General features: G+C 55.2%; 5 protein-coding genes across 5 annotated transcripts; 2 read left to right on the forward strand and 3 right to left on the reverse strand.

Moving 5' to 3' along the window:
• Positions 1 to 1,067: 1,067 nt before the first annotated feature.
• Positions 1,068 to 3,778, forward strand: VTN31DRAFT_1057 (uncharacterized protein; the record flags this gene model as incomplete). Its single annotated transcript, XM_069401072.1, has 4 exons — positions 1,068 to 1,871; positions 1,931 to 2,211; positions 2,268 to 2,625; positions 2,684 to 3,778. The coding sequence occupies 4 exons, from the start codon at positions 1,068 to 1,070 to the stop codon at positions 3,776 to 3,778; spliced, it is 2,538 nt and encodes an 845-aa protein (XP_069263913.1).
• Positions 3,779 to 7,551: 3,773 nt separating this feature from the next.
• On the reverse strand, positions 7,552 to 8,806 carry VTN31DRAFT_1058 (uncharacterized protein; the record flags this gene model as incomplete). Its single annotated transcript, XM_069401073.1, has 5 exons — positions 7,552 to 7,832; positions 8,031 to 8,268; positions 8,323 to 8,470; positions 8,528 to 8,708; positions 8,776 to 8,806. The coding sequence occupies 5 exons, from the start codon at positions 8,804 to 8,806 to the stop codon at positions 7,552 to 7,554; spliced, it is 879 nt and encodes a 292-aa protein (XP_069263914.1).
• A 514-nt stretch (positions 8,807 to 9,320) lies between these two features.
• On the reverse strand, positions 9,321 to 9,859 carry VTN31DRAFT_1059 (uncharacterized protein; the record flags this gene model as incomplete). The annotated part of the gene is made up of 4 exons (XM_069401074.1): positions 9,321 to 9,375; positions 9,441 to 9,621; positions 9,721 to 9,746; positions 9,828 to 9,859. 4 exons carry the CDS (start codon positions 9,857 to 9,859, stop codon positions 9,321 to 9,323), a joined length of 294 nt encoding a protein of 97 aa, XP_069263915.1.
• A 279-nt stretch (positions 9,860 to 10,138) lies between these two features.
• VTN31DRAFT_1060 (uncharacterized protein) lies at positions 10,139 to 11,041 on the forward strand (the record flags this gene model as incomplete). Its single annotated transcript, XM_069401076.1, has 2 exons — positions 10,139 to 10,450; positions 10,520 to 11,041. The coding sequence occupies 2 exons, from the start codon at positions 10,139 to 10,141 to the stop codon at positions 11,039 to 11,041; spliced, it is 834 nt and encodes a 277-aa protein (XP_069263916.1).
• A 360-nt stretch (positions 11,042 to 11,401) lies between these two features.
• VTN31DRAFT_1061 (uncharacterized protein) lies at positions 11,402 to 15,708 on the reverse strand (the record flags this gene model as incomplete). Its single annotated transcript, XM_069401077.1, has 7 exons — positions 11,402 to 11,899; positions 11,951 to 12,201; positions 12,263 to 12,509; positions 12,559 to 12,969; positions 13,021 to 15,300; positions 15,368 to 15,559; positions 15,628 to 15,708. 7 exons carry the CDS (start codon positions 15,706 to 15,708, stop codon positions 11,402 to 11,404), a joined length of 3,960 nt encoding a protein of 1,319 aa, XP_069263917.1.
• Between the last annotated feature and the right edge of the window lie 431 nt (positions 15,709 to 16,139).

Consider the following 16,139-nt stretch of genomic DNA (forward strand, 5'->3'; position numbering starts at 1 on the left):
CTTCTCATCGACGTCAACCCGGAAGCCAATTGATCAAACTTTCACAGCCACCGCAGTCTTATCAGAGCTACCGACCAGTCAAACGATCCAACCTGTGACGAAGGATGAAAACTTTGAATGTTCGATAAAGCCGCATATAGTCGTTCCCGAGTGTTCCGATCCAGGAGGCCGAAGAACCTTTCTCAATAACTCGAAATGGTTAATACTGTGAAAGACCAGTCAGTACTATTATTCTCTACTCCGTAAGTACCCTGGTTGTCGACCAACCCAATCCTTGGGTCCACCGCCACCGCATCGAATCCAGTCCGGGGAAATCACAAATCGACTGGAGAACGGAGAGACTTTCAAGACCGCCAAGAGGGGCATAGCCTAGGTTAGAGAACAAAAGACGCCAGTTGGTGGCGACTTATTTTCGTCATGCGGCTTTTCTCTGGGGCAGAAATGACCCGACCCTGAGTGGCTCTCCGGCAATGTGGAATGACCCTGGAGCGATGAGTCAGCATTCAGCACGTGGCTCATGTGATCTTGACAATTGGAAAATTACTAGTGGTATTTTATTTCGCGATAGTTTTGTTCATTGGTTTTGTGATTATTAATGGAGCATTTTCTGGATCCAAGTCGAGTATGGACTCTAAACTAGATTATTATCATTCAGCCATAGATACCTATACAATAGTAGACTCAATAGAGAAAAAAAAAGAGAAAGGTATCTGGCGATTTTCAGACCTCAGAGTGAACTTGTGAAGGAAGAACAGAGTCTCAAATACCACACCGAACCTTGAAATTACAGCTTGGCATAATCCAGCATGACCCAATCGAGAGATTCTCCGCTTTTCCCCAGACTTTCCGTTTCATCTCCGCGCTTATCCAATCCTTGTGCGCCGCGGCCAGAGTTTTCGTACTTCTCTCCATAGGGGATTATATCCTCCCGTCCTCCCCGACCCATTTTCTTCGCCTTCTCCCTTTGATCGATTTCACCTCCCAAGTCGTCTTCTACCGGCACCCGCGGTGGTTTTCCATGTGTAAATGATCAGATTCTTCGCTGTGCACCGTCCTCCACCGCCACCATGCCGGGCATCCTCCCAATGAAAGTCATCCGCATGGGCAATTCGTCCCAGAGTCGGATTGCCCAGGCCTGCGATCGCTGTCGCAGCAAGAAAATCCGCTGCGACGGCATCCGCCCCTGTTGCACCCAATGCGCCAACGTCGGCTTCGAATGCAAGACCAGCGACAAACTCAGCCGTCGCGCCTTTCCGCGGGGTTACACCGAGTCCCTCGAGGACCGCGTGCGGTGTCTGGAGGCGGAGGTCCGCGAGTTGAAGAGTCTGCTGGATGAGAAGGATGAGAAGATTGACGTGCTGTCGCGGATCCATTCCTTTCACTCGGCCTCGCACCCGAACCTTCCGGGGCGTTGGTCCCAGTCGCCGTCCTCGGCGACCGAGTCGTCCAAGTCGTCATCATCAGACACGGATAAAGTAATTCTTGTTCGCGCGCTTCAGAGAAATCCCACTCCGGAAAACCCCTTTGCGGGGCCGTCCAGTGTGCGCGCGTTTTCCGCGACCTTCACGGCCAAGCTGCTCGAGCATGGCCGGTCACCGTCGACGGTCTCGACGGATGCCCTGACCGCCTCACCGCAGCCTATGGCCCATCCTGCTGGGCAGCCGCAGAAGACCCCGCCGCGGCTCGTGTCTGATCAATTAATTAACATTTTTTTCCAAGAATGGGCGCCGCTCTACCCGGTGGTTCACCGGCCGACCGTCCTCAAGGCGTACGATCGATTCCTTGCAGACCCCGCTGCGCTGCAGCAAAGTGAACCGCTTGTCGTTGCGCAATTGAATTTGATCTTTAGCATTGCGGCCCTATCGGCCAAGGTGAATGCCATCGCGGTCGATGTCATTGGAAAGACCTAAGTTGCTGATTACCGGTCTAGTCGCGCACACACCAAGATCCAACTGTGTTTGAAAAGAATTGGTTCCCGGTTTTGGAATCGCTTTGCGGCGATCTGTCGATGCCGGCACTGCAGTGCCTGGTGCTCGCCCAGATCTACTGCCTCACCAACGGAGACTACAAGACGCTGATCCGCTATCGCGGTCAAGCCGTTGGAGTCTGCCAGATGCTTGGGTTGCACCAGAACCAGACGCCATTTGCGCTCGATCCGCTGACCACCGAGACGCGGAAGAAGGTCTTCTGGTGTCAATATGTTCTCGATCGGTAAGTGGTTCTCTGGTTCGGTCGTCGAGAGAGAACCATCCTTGCTGATTGGTCAGCTTCGCGGCTGCTCTGACCGGCCTTCCGATGATGCTTCGCGAGAATGACATCAGCACAGAATTTCCCGCCGATGTCGACGACGAGAATGTCTCCGAGACTGGATTCTCGCCGTCCCTGCCCGGAGAGCATACTCGTCTGTCGAGCGCGCTGGCGCTGTTCAAGGCGACGCAGATCCTGACCAAAGTGCTGGAGAACATGTACCCAGCTCCCGTGCAGTACGAGATTTGCGTCTCGCGGTTCAGAGCCCTCGCGGATGAGCTGGACTCGTGGGAAAAGGACCTCCCGCAGCATTTGAAGTTGGTGTTTTCCCAGGATAAGCCGAGTACGAACGTGACGAGCAGCCGCTCGCCGCTATTGGTATGACCACTGTAACTTTACTCTTTTAATCCTTCCACTCGCCGCTAACGGGAATCAGTCGATGGTGTACTATTTCATCAAGGCCTTGGTGCACCGACCGGCCGCTTGCTACGGCGCCCCGAACGTCGCCGGACCGTCCATCCTGGCCCTGGCAGACTCGAGCAAGCATATCGTGCAGATCCTGCAGCTCCTGGATGAGCGTCGTCTGAGTCTTTCTCTGTCGATCAACCGCACTGAGCTGGTGTACTTAGCCGGACTGGGCCTACTGTGGCAGAATGTAGACCTCAAGCGGGACGGCAAGCTGGTCAAGGAGAGCCAGCGGCTGTTGTCCGACGTGATTGAGCAGCTGGAGGCGGAATCGTCTGCGGCAGCTGCGGAATTCAGCATGCTCTCCAACCCGCATGGGGAGGGTGTTTCACGCTCCTCGTCCAAGAGCGGATCGGAAGCATCGCCAAAGTCGCGTTCTACAGAGATGACCGCGGCGCAGCAGAAGGTGAAGAGCCGTCCTTCGGTGGACGGCGACACCCGGACCCCGGCCCGCAAGTCGGAGTCCTCGGGGCGACGTGCCACGATTGCGACCGCGAGCCCAGTCACTCACAGCCACGCTGTGTACCAACTACCCCCGGCTGACGTGGATCGCCGCCACTCTGGCGATCTCTCCGGAGACCACAATTTCAATGTATTCGAAATTGATCTGAATGCCGTGCGAGAAGTTCCCAAACCCTCGGTCTCCCCCGAGGACTGGGAATTCATCCTCAGCAACATCGACCGAGGCCAAGGCAATATCTACGACGGGATCTACGGTGGGCAAGAATGCATCGACGGCCCATCCCACTTTCCATCGTTAGTATCGCCCGAAGCGCGATCCGCGCCCGCACCGGGCCATCCCATGACGCGGCCAGGCGTCGGCGGCGCCGCCGCCTCCCCGCCACACGGACAGTCACCGACGGCGTGGTCGGCGAGCAGCACGGACCTGACGACGCACAGTTATCCGGACCTGGTCGGGCCGCAGAGCGCGAGTAGTTACTCAGAGCCGAGCCTTTCGGGCTGTGGCGATGATCTCCCGGCGCCTGGCATTGCCATTCCGGCGCTTGACGATGAGCTTGGGGATTTGGGGTTCTTTGACGGATGGGATCCTCGATTGGTTGCCTAATGCCCTTGGATCTTCGTTTGGGGTTTGGACCGTTGGAATTTTGGATAGCCGGCGTGGCGTTGGATTTCAATTTGATGTGAATTATATACCATGATTTTTGTTTGTATGCATGTACTCCGTACAGTTTGTGGATCATGATGTTCTTTTAAATAATAGTTAGCAGGAATACTAACTACCGATGAGTTTTATGACAATAGTACTCTCTCCAGAAGTTCAGAACCCCCGTGTCGAATCGACAATCGGCTAATTCGACGAGGTCCGATTTCGGGACGGCTGCGTCGGCAGAAGGAAGCCGGCGAAACTCCGAGACTGGACCTGCCGAACCTCGATTTTCGGCTAAATTGGGTGCCTGAGGCGGCATCTGTTCACTCGGCGGACCTGCCGGAGTGTTGTCCGGCAGCAGGAATTCAGGATTAGTCAATGCACACGGGCAGTGGCCGGTGAGCGAGGATAGGGGAATACAGTATGTTGACAGATTACTGAGGATTTAATAATAATAATAACCTATTGCTGGACGGATGGTCCATCGGGTATTGCCCTTGCGGTTTCAACTCCGTTCCACCCGCCAACGCCAACGCCGTACGAGTAAGAGTATCGTACATAGGGTAAATGAAAATGATGATGGGACATAAAAAGGCAAAAATGACGTAAGACGTGGGAAAAAAAAGAAGTATGCAGAAGCATGCAAGAAGCCCGGGGGGGTCTGGGAGCAATTGGATTTGTCTCTTTATCTGCTTTAGACTGGGTGGCATTTTGAAAGAAGAAGATGGATTAGAAATTCCAGAGGTTAACCTAGATCTCGACTGCTCGAGGAGTCAGAGGCCAGACTTTTCACCCAGGCTGTTCCCAATCTCCCCCACCGCTGGAGAAACTAAAACTACGTTAGGTGAAGTTGAGAGTAGAAAACAAGACAAGAAGAGCCGTTCCAACGCCCCGCCAAACTGGCTGCCCCTCCCCTCTCCGTCTCTCTCTCTCTCTTTCTGGCTTCTAATATCTTCTATCTCCAACTCTGCCGGAATTTTTCTCTTCTTTTTCTTCTTCTCTTCTTCTTGACATCCTCTGATCGACCTGTCTAGAGTCGCCTTGGATCGATTTCTTTTTCTTTTGTGCAATCTCCCGTGTCTGGTCTGAACTGGTATGTCCGATTTGCTTGTTCCCCGCCCCGCAATTGCTCGTGCTGGTGCTATTGTTGGGCTTGGACCTCGAGCTCTCTGCTGACCGTTGCCATCATCAGAGGTATCGCCGACCATGGGCTACTCCGACGTCGATCAATTGGCCATCAACACCATCCGCGTGCTCGCGGTGGATGCCACCTCCAAGGCCAACTCCGGCCATCCCGGCGCGCCCATGGGCCTGGCTCCCACGGCCCATGTGCTCTTCAACAAGTTTATGAACTTCAACCCCAAGAATCCTAAATGGGTGAACCGGGATCGATTCGTGCTTTCGTGAGTGTTTCCCCTTGTCGTGGGCGGTCGAAGCGCCTGCTAATGAACCCCAGGAACGGTCATGGCTGCATGCTGCAATATGCCCTGCTGCATCTCTTCGGTTATGATGTTTCTCTGGATGACCTGAAGAACTTCCGAGTACGTAGATCGAAAAGACAAAAGAAGTAGAAGACCTTACTAACTCCATCCAGCAAGTCGGCAGCATCACCCCCGGCCACCCCGAGGCCCACGAGACCCCCGGTGTTGAGGTGACCACCGGTCCTCTCGGCCAGGGCTTTGCCAACGCTGTCGGTCTGGCCATCGCGCAGGCCCACTCCGCCGCCATTTTCAACAAGCCCGGCTATGACCTCTTCAACAACTACACATATACTATCTTTGGCGATGGCTGCGCCATGGAAGGCGTCGCCGCCGAAGCTGCCAGTATGGCCGGCCACCTCAAGCTCGGCAACCTGATTGCGCTGTACGACGACAACCACATCTCCATTGGTAAGGTGATTCGAGAGCATGACGGATGAACCAGGGCTAATGGATGCAGACGGCGACACAAAGTGCGCCTTCACGGAGGACGTCCTGAAGCGTTTCGAGGCCTACGGCTGGCACACACTGTGGGTCAAGGATGGCGACCACGACCTGCAGGGTATCGAGGAGGCCATCCGGAAGGCTCAGGAGGTCAAGGACAAGCCGTCCGTGATCAAGATCACCACTACTATCGGCTATGGGTCCAAGCTGCAGGGCACCGGTAGTGTGCACGGCAACCCGCTCAAGGCGGATGATGCCCAGAACGTCAAGAAGGCGTTCGGCTTCGATCCTGAGCAGAGCTTCGTGGTGCCCCAGGCCGTCTACGACCTGTACCACAAGCGCTCGGCCGAGGGTGCCGCCAAGGAGCAGGAGTGGAACGCCCTGCTGGCCAAGTATGCGTCGGAGTACCCGGCGGAGCACGCCGACCTGCAGCGCCGTCTGAAGGGCGACCTCCCCGAGGGATGGGAGAAGCACCTGCCGACGTACAAGCCGACGGACCCGGCCGTTGCGACGCGCAAGCTGTCCGAGGCCGTGCTGGAGGCGATCCAGGGCGCGGTTCCCGAGCTGCTGTCCGGGTCTGCGGATCTGACCGGCTCGAACAACACCCGCTGGAAGTCGGCCGTGGACTTCCAGCCTCCGGAGTACGGCATTGGCGAGTGGTCGGGCCGCTACCTGCGCTACGGTGTGCGTGAGCACGGCATGGGCGCCATCATGAACGGCCTTGCGGCGTACGGCACCGTGCTGCCGGTTGCGGGCACTTTCCTGAACTTTGTGTCGTACGCGGCGGGTGCGGTGCGTCTGTCGGCGCTGTCGCAGGTGCGGACGGTCTGGATCGCGACGCACGACTCGATCGGTCTGGGTGAGGACGGCCCGACCCACCAGCCGATTGAGACGCTGGCGCACTTCCGCGCGACGCCGAACCTGATGGTATGGCGGCCGGCGGACGGCAACGAGACGAGCGCGGCGTACTACTCTGCGCTGACGGCGAAGCACACGCCGAGTATCCTGGCGCTGACGCGGCAGAACCTGCCGCAGCTGCAGACGTCGACGATCGAGAAGGCGCTCAAGGGCGGCTACGTGGTTCAGGACGCGGCCAACGCGGACATCACGATCGTGTCCGCGGGTTCGGAGGTCGGCCTCTCCGTCGACGCGGCCAACTACCTCAAGGAGAAGCACAACCTGGCGGCCCGCGTCGTGTCGATCCCGTGCTGGGAGGTGTTCGATGCGCAGCCCAAGGAGTACCGGCTGGAGGTGATCCCGGACGGCATCCCGGTGCTGTCGGTCGAGGCGCTGTCGACGATTGGCTGGGAGCGGTACTCGCATGAGCAGTTTGGCCTGAACCGGTTCGGTGCTTCTGGGCCGTACAAGAAGCTCTACGAGAAGTTCGAGTTCACCCCGGAGGGGGTCAGCAAGCGGGCACTGGCGACGATCGAGTTCTACAAGGGCGAGAAGGTGCGCTCGCCGATCAACCGGGCTTTCCAGAACTTGGTTTAGATTCTCCCTTTTTTTTGTTTTCTTCGGATTGAATGCAATGGGATTAGGATAAAGAGTGAAATTGAAAAATGTTTTATATAGGTCGTTTATGTTTTAATGTAATTCCAATGAAGAAAAAAAAATACACGCCATACATATAATACTGTAACTGTATTCATAACATACTGTTGACACCCAACCCGAACGGTACATCAAACACATGGTAGTATCCATTCTTTGCTTTTTGATAATTTTATCAACAATCCCATCATACACACATATATCCGAAACAACAAAACAACCGCTGCTGAGAATTGGAATGAGAAGAATAATGAGCTAATCACCCAACGCCTTCCGCGCAAAGTTGGGCAGGATGAAGCTCGCACGGTGCATCTCGGCGTTGTAGTACCGGCACAGTTTCTCCTCCTCCTCCTTGGACCAGCGACGGACGGGCTCGCGCACGTTGCGGTTGGGGTCCTTGCAGCAGACCATGAAACCGATCTGGCCGGACGGGTAGGTGGGGACGGAGGTGTAGGCGTACTCGGCGACGGGGAAGACCTCGCGGCAGACCTTGCGGAGGTTGGCGATGAGGGAGAGGTGGAGCCATTGGTTTTCGGCTGGAAGAAGGTTGATCTCGTTAGCAAGGTGCCTTTTTTACAGAGAGAGATAATTTACTTTAAGTAATGGCAAAAGAAAAAAAAAAAAAAAAAAAAAAAAAAAAAAAAAAAAAAAAAAAAAAAAAAACGGAAAATTAGTGCTTCATTGTGTGTTGTTTCAGGAGAGGTTGCAGGGGAGTATGAAAGGTAACGAACAACCTTGGGTGGTGATCACCCCTCCATCCCGCAGGGCCTTGTTGAGCAGCTCAAAGTAGGGCTTCTGGAAAAGGCTCTCGGCGGGACCCTCGGGGTCTGAGCTGTCGGTGATGATCACGTCGAATTCGTTCTCGAATTGCTCCAGGAACTTGAAGCCGTCGCCGATGTGCACCTTGACGTTGGGATGCTGGAACCCGATGCTCATGCCGGGGAGGTATTTCTTGGAGAGGCGGATGACGGCCTAGTACCTTCTTAGCTGTCTGACTTTTTTTTTTTGTTGTTTGAAAGGAAGTACCTCATCAATGTCGCAGAGAATGGCCTCCTCAACCGTCTCATGCTTGACCACCTCACGCAGCACACCACCATCACCGCCACCAATGACGAGGACCTTCTTCGGGTTCGGGTGGGACATCATTGCCAGGTGGGTGATCATTTCCTGATACCTGCACCCCTCTTCCGTCAGCCAGCAGAACTCAGCCGTGAGGGATGAAGAAACGCACGAGAATTCATCCCGCTCAGTGCACTGAATCACATTGTCCAGCACCAACACCGTGCCGTGATCCGTGCTCTCAAAGATCAGCACGTCCTGGTACTGCGACTTTTCATGGTGCAGGACCTCCTTGACCTTGAGGGTCATGGCCTGCCCGGGCCACATGTCGTTCGCCTCGACGAACCATCCATCTGTTCAATTCGTGAGCTTCAATTGAAACAGGATGGGGTTATTCTTTTCCGAGGGGTATATATATACCCTTGATGGTGGGGTGAGTGATCTCGCTCATTTTTGCTCAATGAATTGTTTTTTTTTTAAAACACGGCGCTGGTCTTCTCACAATTATAATCAATGTCTTCAAAGAGTAGCAGAAGAAAAGAGTAAGATCAGAACCCGAGCGAGGGGATCAAAGAACAAACGGTGAGAGAGTATGGCAGTAGTGGGCAAGAAATAGCTAGCAAAGAAATGAGGGGTCGAAAATTCATGCCTCAAAAAAAAAGGTTCGAATAAGGTGCAAAATCTTGTGATTTGACTGGTCAGACTGTGGTCAAAGTAGGGTTTTTTTTTTTTTTTTTTGGTCCACTGGGCCGACTGGCGACTGCTATCTGCTATCATGCCCAAGCCGGACCCAAGCGAAAAAAACATCGCGGCTCGGCCAGGTTTAATGCCGCATTGTCAAATCGAAATGCAAACATTAGAAAACAGATGGAATATATGATTTGAATTAACGAAACGAATGCAATGCATCCCATCCATACTGTACAGGCCATGCCTTGCTCTATAGTCCAACAGAATAGACATGTTTACTCCTCGACACCCTCCGCCAGACGGCCAGCCTTGGAGTTGAGATACTCATTGCTACTCCCGTCAGTTCCTGTTTTAACACACTAGAGGCCCGAGGAATAGGATATGGATCTACGCACCGCTCAATGGCCCAGTTCATGGCCAAATAGGCCGCGATAAACGGCGGAGCCACGTAGAGCACCTGATGGCGGAATCGACGGAAGGTGTTGAAGATGGCAGCGTGCGCGGCGCCGGCAAACGGACGCTGCCGGTTCGGCGAGAGCATGTAGGTCACGATGCCTCGCTGGGGGGTAGGGCAACCTGTTCATTCGGAGATCGGGGTTAGATGCTGGTCTAGATCATCGCGGTGGTTTGCCTCTCGTGCAGTCGGCTCGGTGTAGAATATGGATGAATACGTACCAAAGTCACCCCAGCCGCCCAAGTAACTATGTCGTCGTTAGCATTGAATTGTTCAATGGAAGGATTGCGGATTCAGCCGCGTCTGGCAGGAGGAACAGGAGACTCACACTCCGTGCTTAGGATCAGCGTGCTCGTGCATGGTGGCGAGGATCAGGAATTGGAACCGTTGAACAGGAGTAGAGCAGGTCGTTCGATTCGCGACGTCAAAAAGTCAATCAATCGGGGAGAGACGATGATGATTCGGAAGTTTGGAAGTTGAGATCGATTAGTTGCGCTAAACCTAATATGGAATATGAGTACAGTTACAAGGATTACGATTTACGGCCAGTAGTGCCGAGCGGAACATCCGGGACATCATCAAGCTGTTGAAACCGGCCTGATCAACGAGCCAACAAGGTCAACAACCGAATATTTAAACATGACAAACGCTCTCCTCCGATGGGCCTTGCCGCCCGTGGCGGCCGCCATGCTGATCGACGCGTCCATGTACGACGTCAAGGGCGGGTCGCGCGCCGTCATCTTCGACCGCTTGACGGGTGTGCAGGACAAGGTCATCGGCGAAGGCACGCATTTCCTGATCCCCTGGCTGCAGAAGAGCATCATCTACGACGTCCGCACAAAGCCGCGCAACATTTCCACCACGACGGGCAGTAAGGACCTGCAGATGGTCAGTCTGACACTCCGGGTTTTGCACCGACCAGAGGTGCAGAAGCTGCCTAAGATTTACCAGGTGAGTTTTGTTTTTTTCTTTTTTTTTTCTCTCTCCAGGAAGTCATGAGCTGGACTAACTCAGTGTTAGTCCTACGGAACAGACTACGACGAGCGAGTCCTCCCCTCAATCGGCAACGAAGTCCTCAAGGCCATCGTCGCGCAGTTCGACGCCGCCGAGCTCATCACCCAGCGAGAAGCGGTCTCGAACCGCATCCGCACGGACCTGATGCGGCGTGCAGAGCAGTTCGGCATCGCGCTCGAGGACGTCTCCATCACGCATATGACCTTTGGCAAGGAGTTCACCCGCGCCGTTGAGCAGAAGCAGATCGCCCAGCAGGACGCCGAGCGTGCCCGGTTCGTTGTCGAGCGCGCCGAGCAGGAACGCCAGGCAAACGTCATCCGTGCAGAGGGTGAGGCCGAAAGTGCGGACATCATCAGCAAGGCTGTTGCAAAGGCTGGGGACGGCCTCATCCAGATCCGTCGTATCGATGCCACAAGGGAGATTGCCCAGACTCTGGCAAATGACCCCAACGTGACGTATCTGCCAGGTGGTGGCGATGGAAAGGAGGGAGGAAAGAATACAAGTCTGCTGCTGGGGTTGCGGAATTGAGTTTGGGTTCACTGTTCTCGTGTACTATTAACGGCTTGTCATCATCTCCGGTCTAGTCAATACCATACTTGTATAGTCTACGAGGATAAGCGCAAACGCCGCCGCGATGCAATACTATTCCAATCGTAGAGGTTGTTTCGTCACTTGTCTGGCTCACGGTGTGGATGATGGAGTCCGTGATTCCGGCTCTCTCAAAGCATGAGTGGTCCATCCAATGCTTCCAATTCATCATTGAATGCGTGATCCATTAGTCTAGATTTAATCTACGGTCAACCGCCATCAATGCTATCCACCACCCTCCCCAAGCCAGAGATATTATTACAGGATCATTATACGGTCCAGTGCGATGCAACTCTCTCATCAAAACCCAAAACTATCCAACAATGTATTCGCATCCGGCTCCTGAAACATCGTCGGGGCCACCTTCGCCTTCGTCGCGGACGGCGACGACGGCAGCGGACCCTCGGCCGACTCATCCGCGGGGTGTCGCTGATGATCGCGATCATCAATCACCAGACTACTAGCCCGGCGGTGATGGCGCCCCTGCACGGGAGTGGTTGTCGTGGTCAACGGATGCAGGAACGTCCAGTGACGCACCAGGTCGAGCGCCAGAAGGTCGCAGCCCATCCGGTCGTAGAGCCGCGCGTTGCGCATCACGAAGAACCATTCAGCGGAGGGGGAGATCCGGCTCGCGCCCTGGAGGGTCTGGAATGTCTTTTCGCGCAGTTGTTCGTACAGCACCGCCAGGGCCGGGTCGTTGGATAGGTAGGACTTGGCCTGTAGTGGAACGGCTCCAGCGCTGTCCGAAGGAGGACTAGGCAGCTCTGACAGGGATGGGAGGAGCGACTCGATCGGTGACTCGTACTCGGTCAGTCTGAATCTCAAAAGGGCGGGTTAGATGTCACTCACAATCAAGGTCTGCACGGCAAGCCCCCGCCGCTTTAGCATCCAGAATGCCCACGATGCCAGCCATCGGTTACCGTCCGCGGCGGCCTGCGGCAAGATCCGCTCCTCCAGAAGCTGCCGGAACACCGGGCCGTCGTCGCCCTCATACACCCGTGCAATCGCAATGGCCAGCTGGATGTCCTGGAGCTGGTTGATGCAAACCTGGACCGCATCGCCAAGGCGATCTGCGAGAATGAAGAACGCCGCGGCGTATTCTACCAACGCGTTGTTAATAAGGCGCCAAAAACAAGAGGGCAATGAAAAGGAACAACGCACCAAACCGATGCCGCCCAAGCAGCGCATACGCATTCTTCAATGCCGCCGTCTTCCACCGGGGTTCCTGAAAGTTATTGCTCAACAGCCTCAGCGTGGCTGCCTGCTCGCGATGCCAGCTGGCCATCCGCCACAGCCCTTGCAGCACATTCTTCTTCCGTAGCACCAAGTAGTACAACGAACAATCAACGGGATTCCTCTCGTCCGTCTTGGTGTACTCGTTCCGCGCGACGATCTCCAGCTGCGCTTTCTACGAATCCCATTAGCCAAGTACCCTGCCAAACTGGTTGATATCTTACCAAAGCAGCCGAATCCGACAGCCACATAAACATCCCACTCTCTCGCGCCGCTTTCCAGACCATCTTGCCACCAAACTGCCGCGACACCAAGTCTGTCAGGATATCCTGACTGCCGCTGTGCAGCGCCCACACAATCTCCCGCCACGACACCATGTCCTTGTTGGCCACGCCTTGGCTTCGCCGCAGCATATGCTGGCGGAAGAACAATAGATACCGCGCGGCATTGTCGTCCATGGACCGCCGATGCTTTTCCACCGTAGCAACGCATTCAATCGTATCCACCAGCCGGAACTGCTCTTGGCTAGAAAGCGGTGGCAGGGTCACGCGTGTGAGTTGTTCTGACAGAGCATCGGCAACATCCTCGTCCACAACTTTTGGCTCATCGTCAAATTCGTTGTAGCGTTCCGTATCCTACTCCGAGTCAGCACAGCACAAGCATTCACTGCGGCATCGGCAACATACATCCTTTTGATAAAACGTCTCGATAGGAATCCCTAGAAGAGTATCGAGCTCATCGCCCTCCGTATAGAATTTGAGCTTCCGATGCAGATGCACCAGGATCACATGGACAAGATCCATCTTGCCCGAGAGAATGCACTGCGCGAGGAACTGCGGATGGTACACCGGCAAGGGTCCGTTCAGCCTCGTCACCACGTCAAACAGGTCTACCGTCCCGTCCCGTGCTGCTATCCGCAGCTGCGACACCAACTGACTGCGAACTTCAACGTCCTTGTCGTACACAAACAGTTGGTTTCCAGCGCCGACGACAAGGTTGCCGCTGCTCAGCCAGCAGGAGTCGCCAATCGGGTGCGGAGTCAGGTCTCGGGTCCGAATCTCCTTGACCTGCGTCCACGACGGACCCGCATCGAGATAATCGTACCGTAGCTGCGATAGCAGCACAACCTTATACGGAAATCCGACTGCCAGGATCGACTGCTCGTCCGGCGTGGACGTCCAGTCCAAATCCTTGATGATGTCGTGTGACGCAAATCGCTCCTCAAACTCCAACTGTGCACCACTCGTGTCCCAGATGGTTAACCGCGTGCGATCTTGGTCGACCAGGGCAGCCTTGCGGATCGAGCTTCCGCTAGCCAGCGACGGGTTTGCAATTCCCGTCTCTACCGTCGATGTTCGCAGCCACTCCAGCTTGCCTTTTGCTCTGTCGACTCTGACAGCCCATGTCTGGATGGTTCCGGTCTCGGTATAGGACAGCGCAATGTCAGGCGCGAACAGGTCCAGGAACCCGGTTGTCCGCACATGCCGTCCGGCCGGATCAACTGGAAGAATATATGAAACATCTTCGTGGATACCGTTCAAACTAAACGTGCAAAACTGCCGCAGAAAGGGGATCTCCCCGTTTACCTCGTTGCCATGCCCAGTCCTTGGCTTGAGCGCTGCTAGGTTGATCTCCCATGCGGTCCCTGTCAAGTCCGCGCTGATCGCAGCAACATAGACAAGCCTGTCTGACTGCTCCGGAGCGGGAACCTCTAGAACGCAGAGCGGCTTGCGAGGCAAGTCTGAGGTACACCGAGCTAGCTGCTCGGCTGGTGAACTCCGTATGTCCCATACCGAGATGCCATCGTGGTGGAGGTTCACAAGGACCTTCCCATCGCCGATGACGCACGTCCGGTGGATATGCTCGCTAGATGCGAGCAAGCTCTGCCGAACCAGAGCTGGACCCGACGGGCGCGATCTTTGCCGCCAGATCACTGCGTTGTTGTCATCAGTCCGCGACACGAGAACGTGGCCGTTAGCGTTGCGAACGATCTTCTTGATCGGTTCTTGATGGCCAGACCACAAGCCTTGAGAAACGAGCCGGTTCTGCCGCGCAGCTCGGGGGTCAAACAGCGCATCGACCGGTGAATCTAGCCATTCTATACGGCCATCGAAATGATGCACCAGAATCGAGAGCGAGCCATCCGGCGCCGATCCCTCAAAGGTATAAAACTGTGTATAATCGTCCATTGGAGCATCCCTAGATGGAAACGAGAACCTCAGTCCCTCCACCTGCAGGAGCTTGAAAATGTTGTCTGGACCCCGGTTTTTCGAGCCCACATTGTCTAGACCCCAGACACACATGTGGCCGGCGTCATCCACAACGACACATGCCTCCACGCCCCTCTGCGCGATCTGGGCCAGATGTTCCAAAGAGGGGCTCGTTTTCTCTGCATTTCGGAGCACGGCTCTCTCGGCGGCGGCAGCTAACTCACCGCCGTCAATCACAAAGCCGTACCGACGTTCAGGTATGGAACGGGGAGGACCCGAGACCGACATGTCAATCTCCGCCCACAGACGCATCGCCGACAGCGCCTGGGGTTCCGTGCTTGTCCATATCCGAATCTTACTATCCGCGCAGATAGTATATAGTACATTCTCTGTAGATTCCTGGCGATGGCGCCGCGTGCGCCAATGTATCCCTGTCACGGTCGCCGGGTGCGGCAGATAGAACACCTCGAAGCCGACATTCTGCGCGCCAAACGCGAGTGTCCGCCACAGCTTGACCAGGCGATCGTACTGGCCCGTCGACGCGACGAGCTCACCGTCGGGCGAGAAACGAGCGATCCTTGCCGGGCGAGCGAGCTTCTTCTTCCACGCGAGACGCGGCTCACCGTTCGGATTCAGGTGCCACAGCGCCAGGCTGGAATGTGCCACCAGCAGCTCGTCGGCGGAGCCCCAGGAGAGGTATGTAACGTCTTGGTAGTCGTTGTCATGATCGGCGCGAAACGTGTACACAAGAGTCCACTATCCCACAAACGCCAACTCATCAGCACAAGCGAGAACCCCCCCTGTCAACCTGACGGAAACTCACTTTCAGCGCCTCGCCCTTGAGCCCGTTCGGAGAGTAGACGAACACTTGAGGGCCTCCAGACACGGCGATCCGACCCGTGGCTTCGTGGACCGCAACAGCCTCAAGCGATTCTTCAGCGTCGTCGATGTAGATGGTTTGGAGTAGGGATCGGGCGCCGTTCAGGATGACCAGTGCATGGCCAGAAATGTATGCCTAGTAAAAAACAGCCACAAGTCAGCCCGATTGTTATCTCTTTTTCAGATAAGCCAGTGCAGGCATACCACGATACGAAGACCATCCCACAGCACAGTGCTGAGAGCCTGGAGCTTCGACTGCGGCCTCCCCGGCAGAACCGCGCGCATGGAGAAAAACGGTGAGACCAGCTACACCATGGCCAGGAAGTATTCAAAGAGCACAAGAGGCGAGACAGAAGATTTGGTTGGCACGAGGCTCCAAAATGAGAGTTGAGGAAGTTAAGCGGACGCGGTCAATTGTTGCTTCTCCGACGCGACGGGATGACGATGACGACTGATCATAGGCCGCCTTTCTGCGATCCGCAACTTGATTTGAACTTCGCGGACAAAAAAGTGCCAAATCACGGTCTCTCTTACACTTTGATGAGGCATTTCAGTTTATTTATCCACTCCATTGCTCATCTACAGTGCCTTCGTACAATAGTTCCTATGACTGACCGAATACCAGACACCGATACCGACCTCATGCAAATGCACACTGGGTATCTCCGAATGCATGAAACATGATAAATCATCAATACACCCAATAAACAAGTCGC

This window comes from Thermomyces dupontii (genome assembly GCF_041956625.1).
Source record: "Thermomyces dupontii strain NRRL 2155 unplaced genomic scaffold VTN31scaffold_1, whole genome shotgun sequence".
NCBI classification, from domain to species: Eukaryota; Fungi; Ascomycota; class Eurotiomycetes; order Eurotiales; family Trichocomaceae; genus Thermomyces; species Thermomyces dupontii.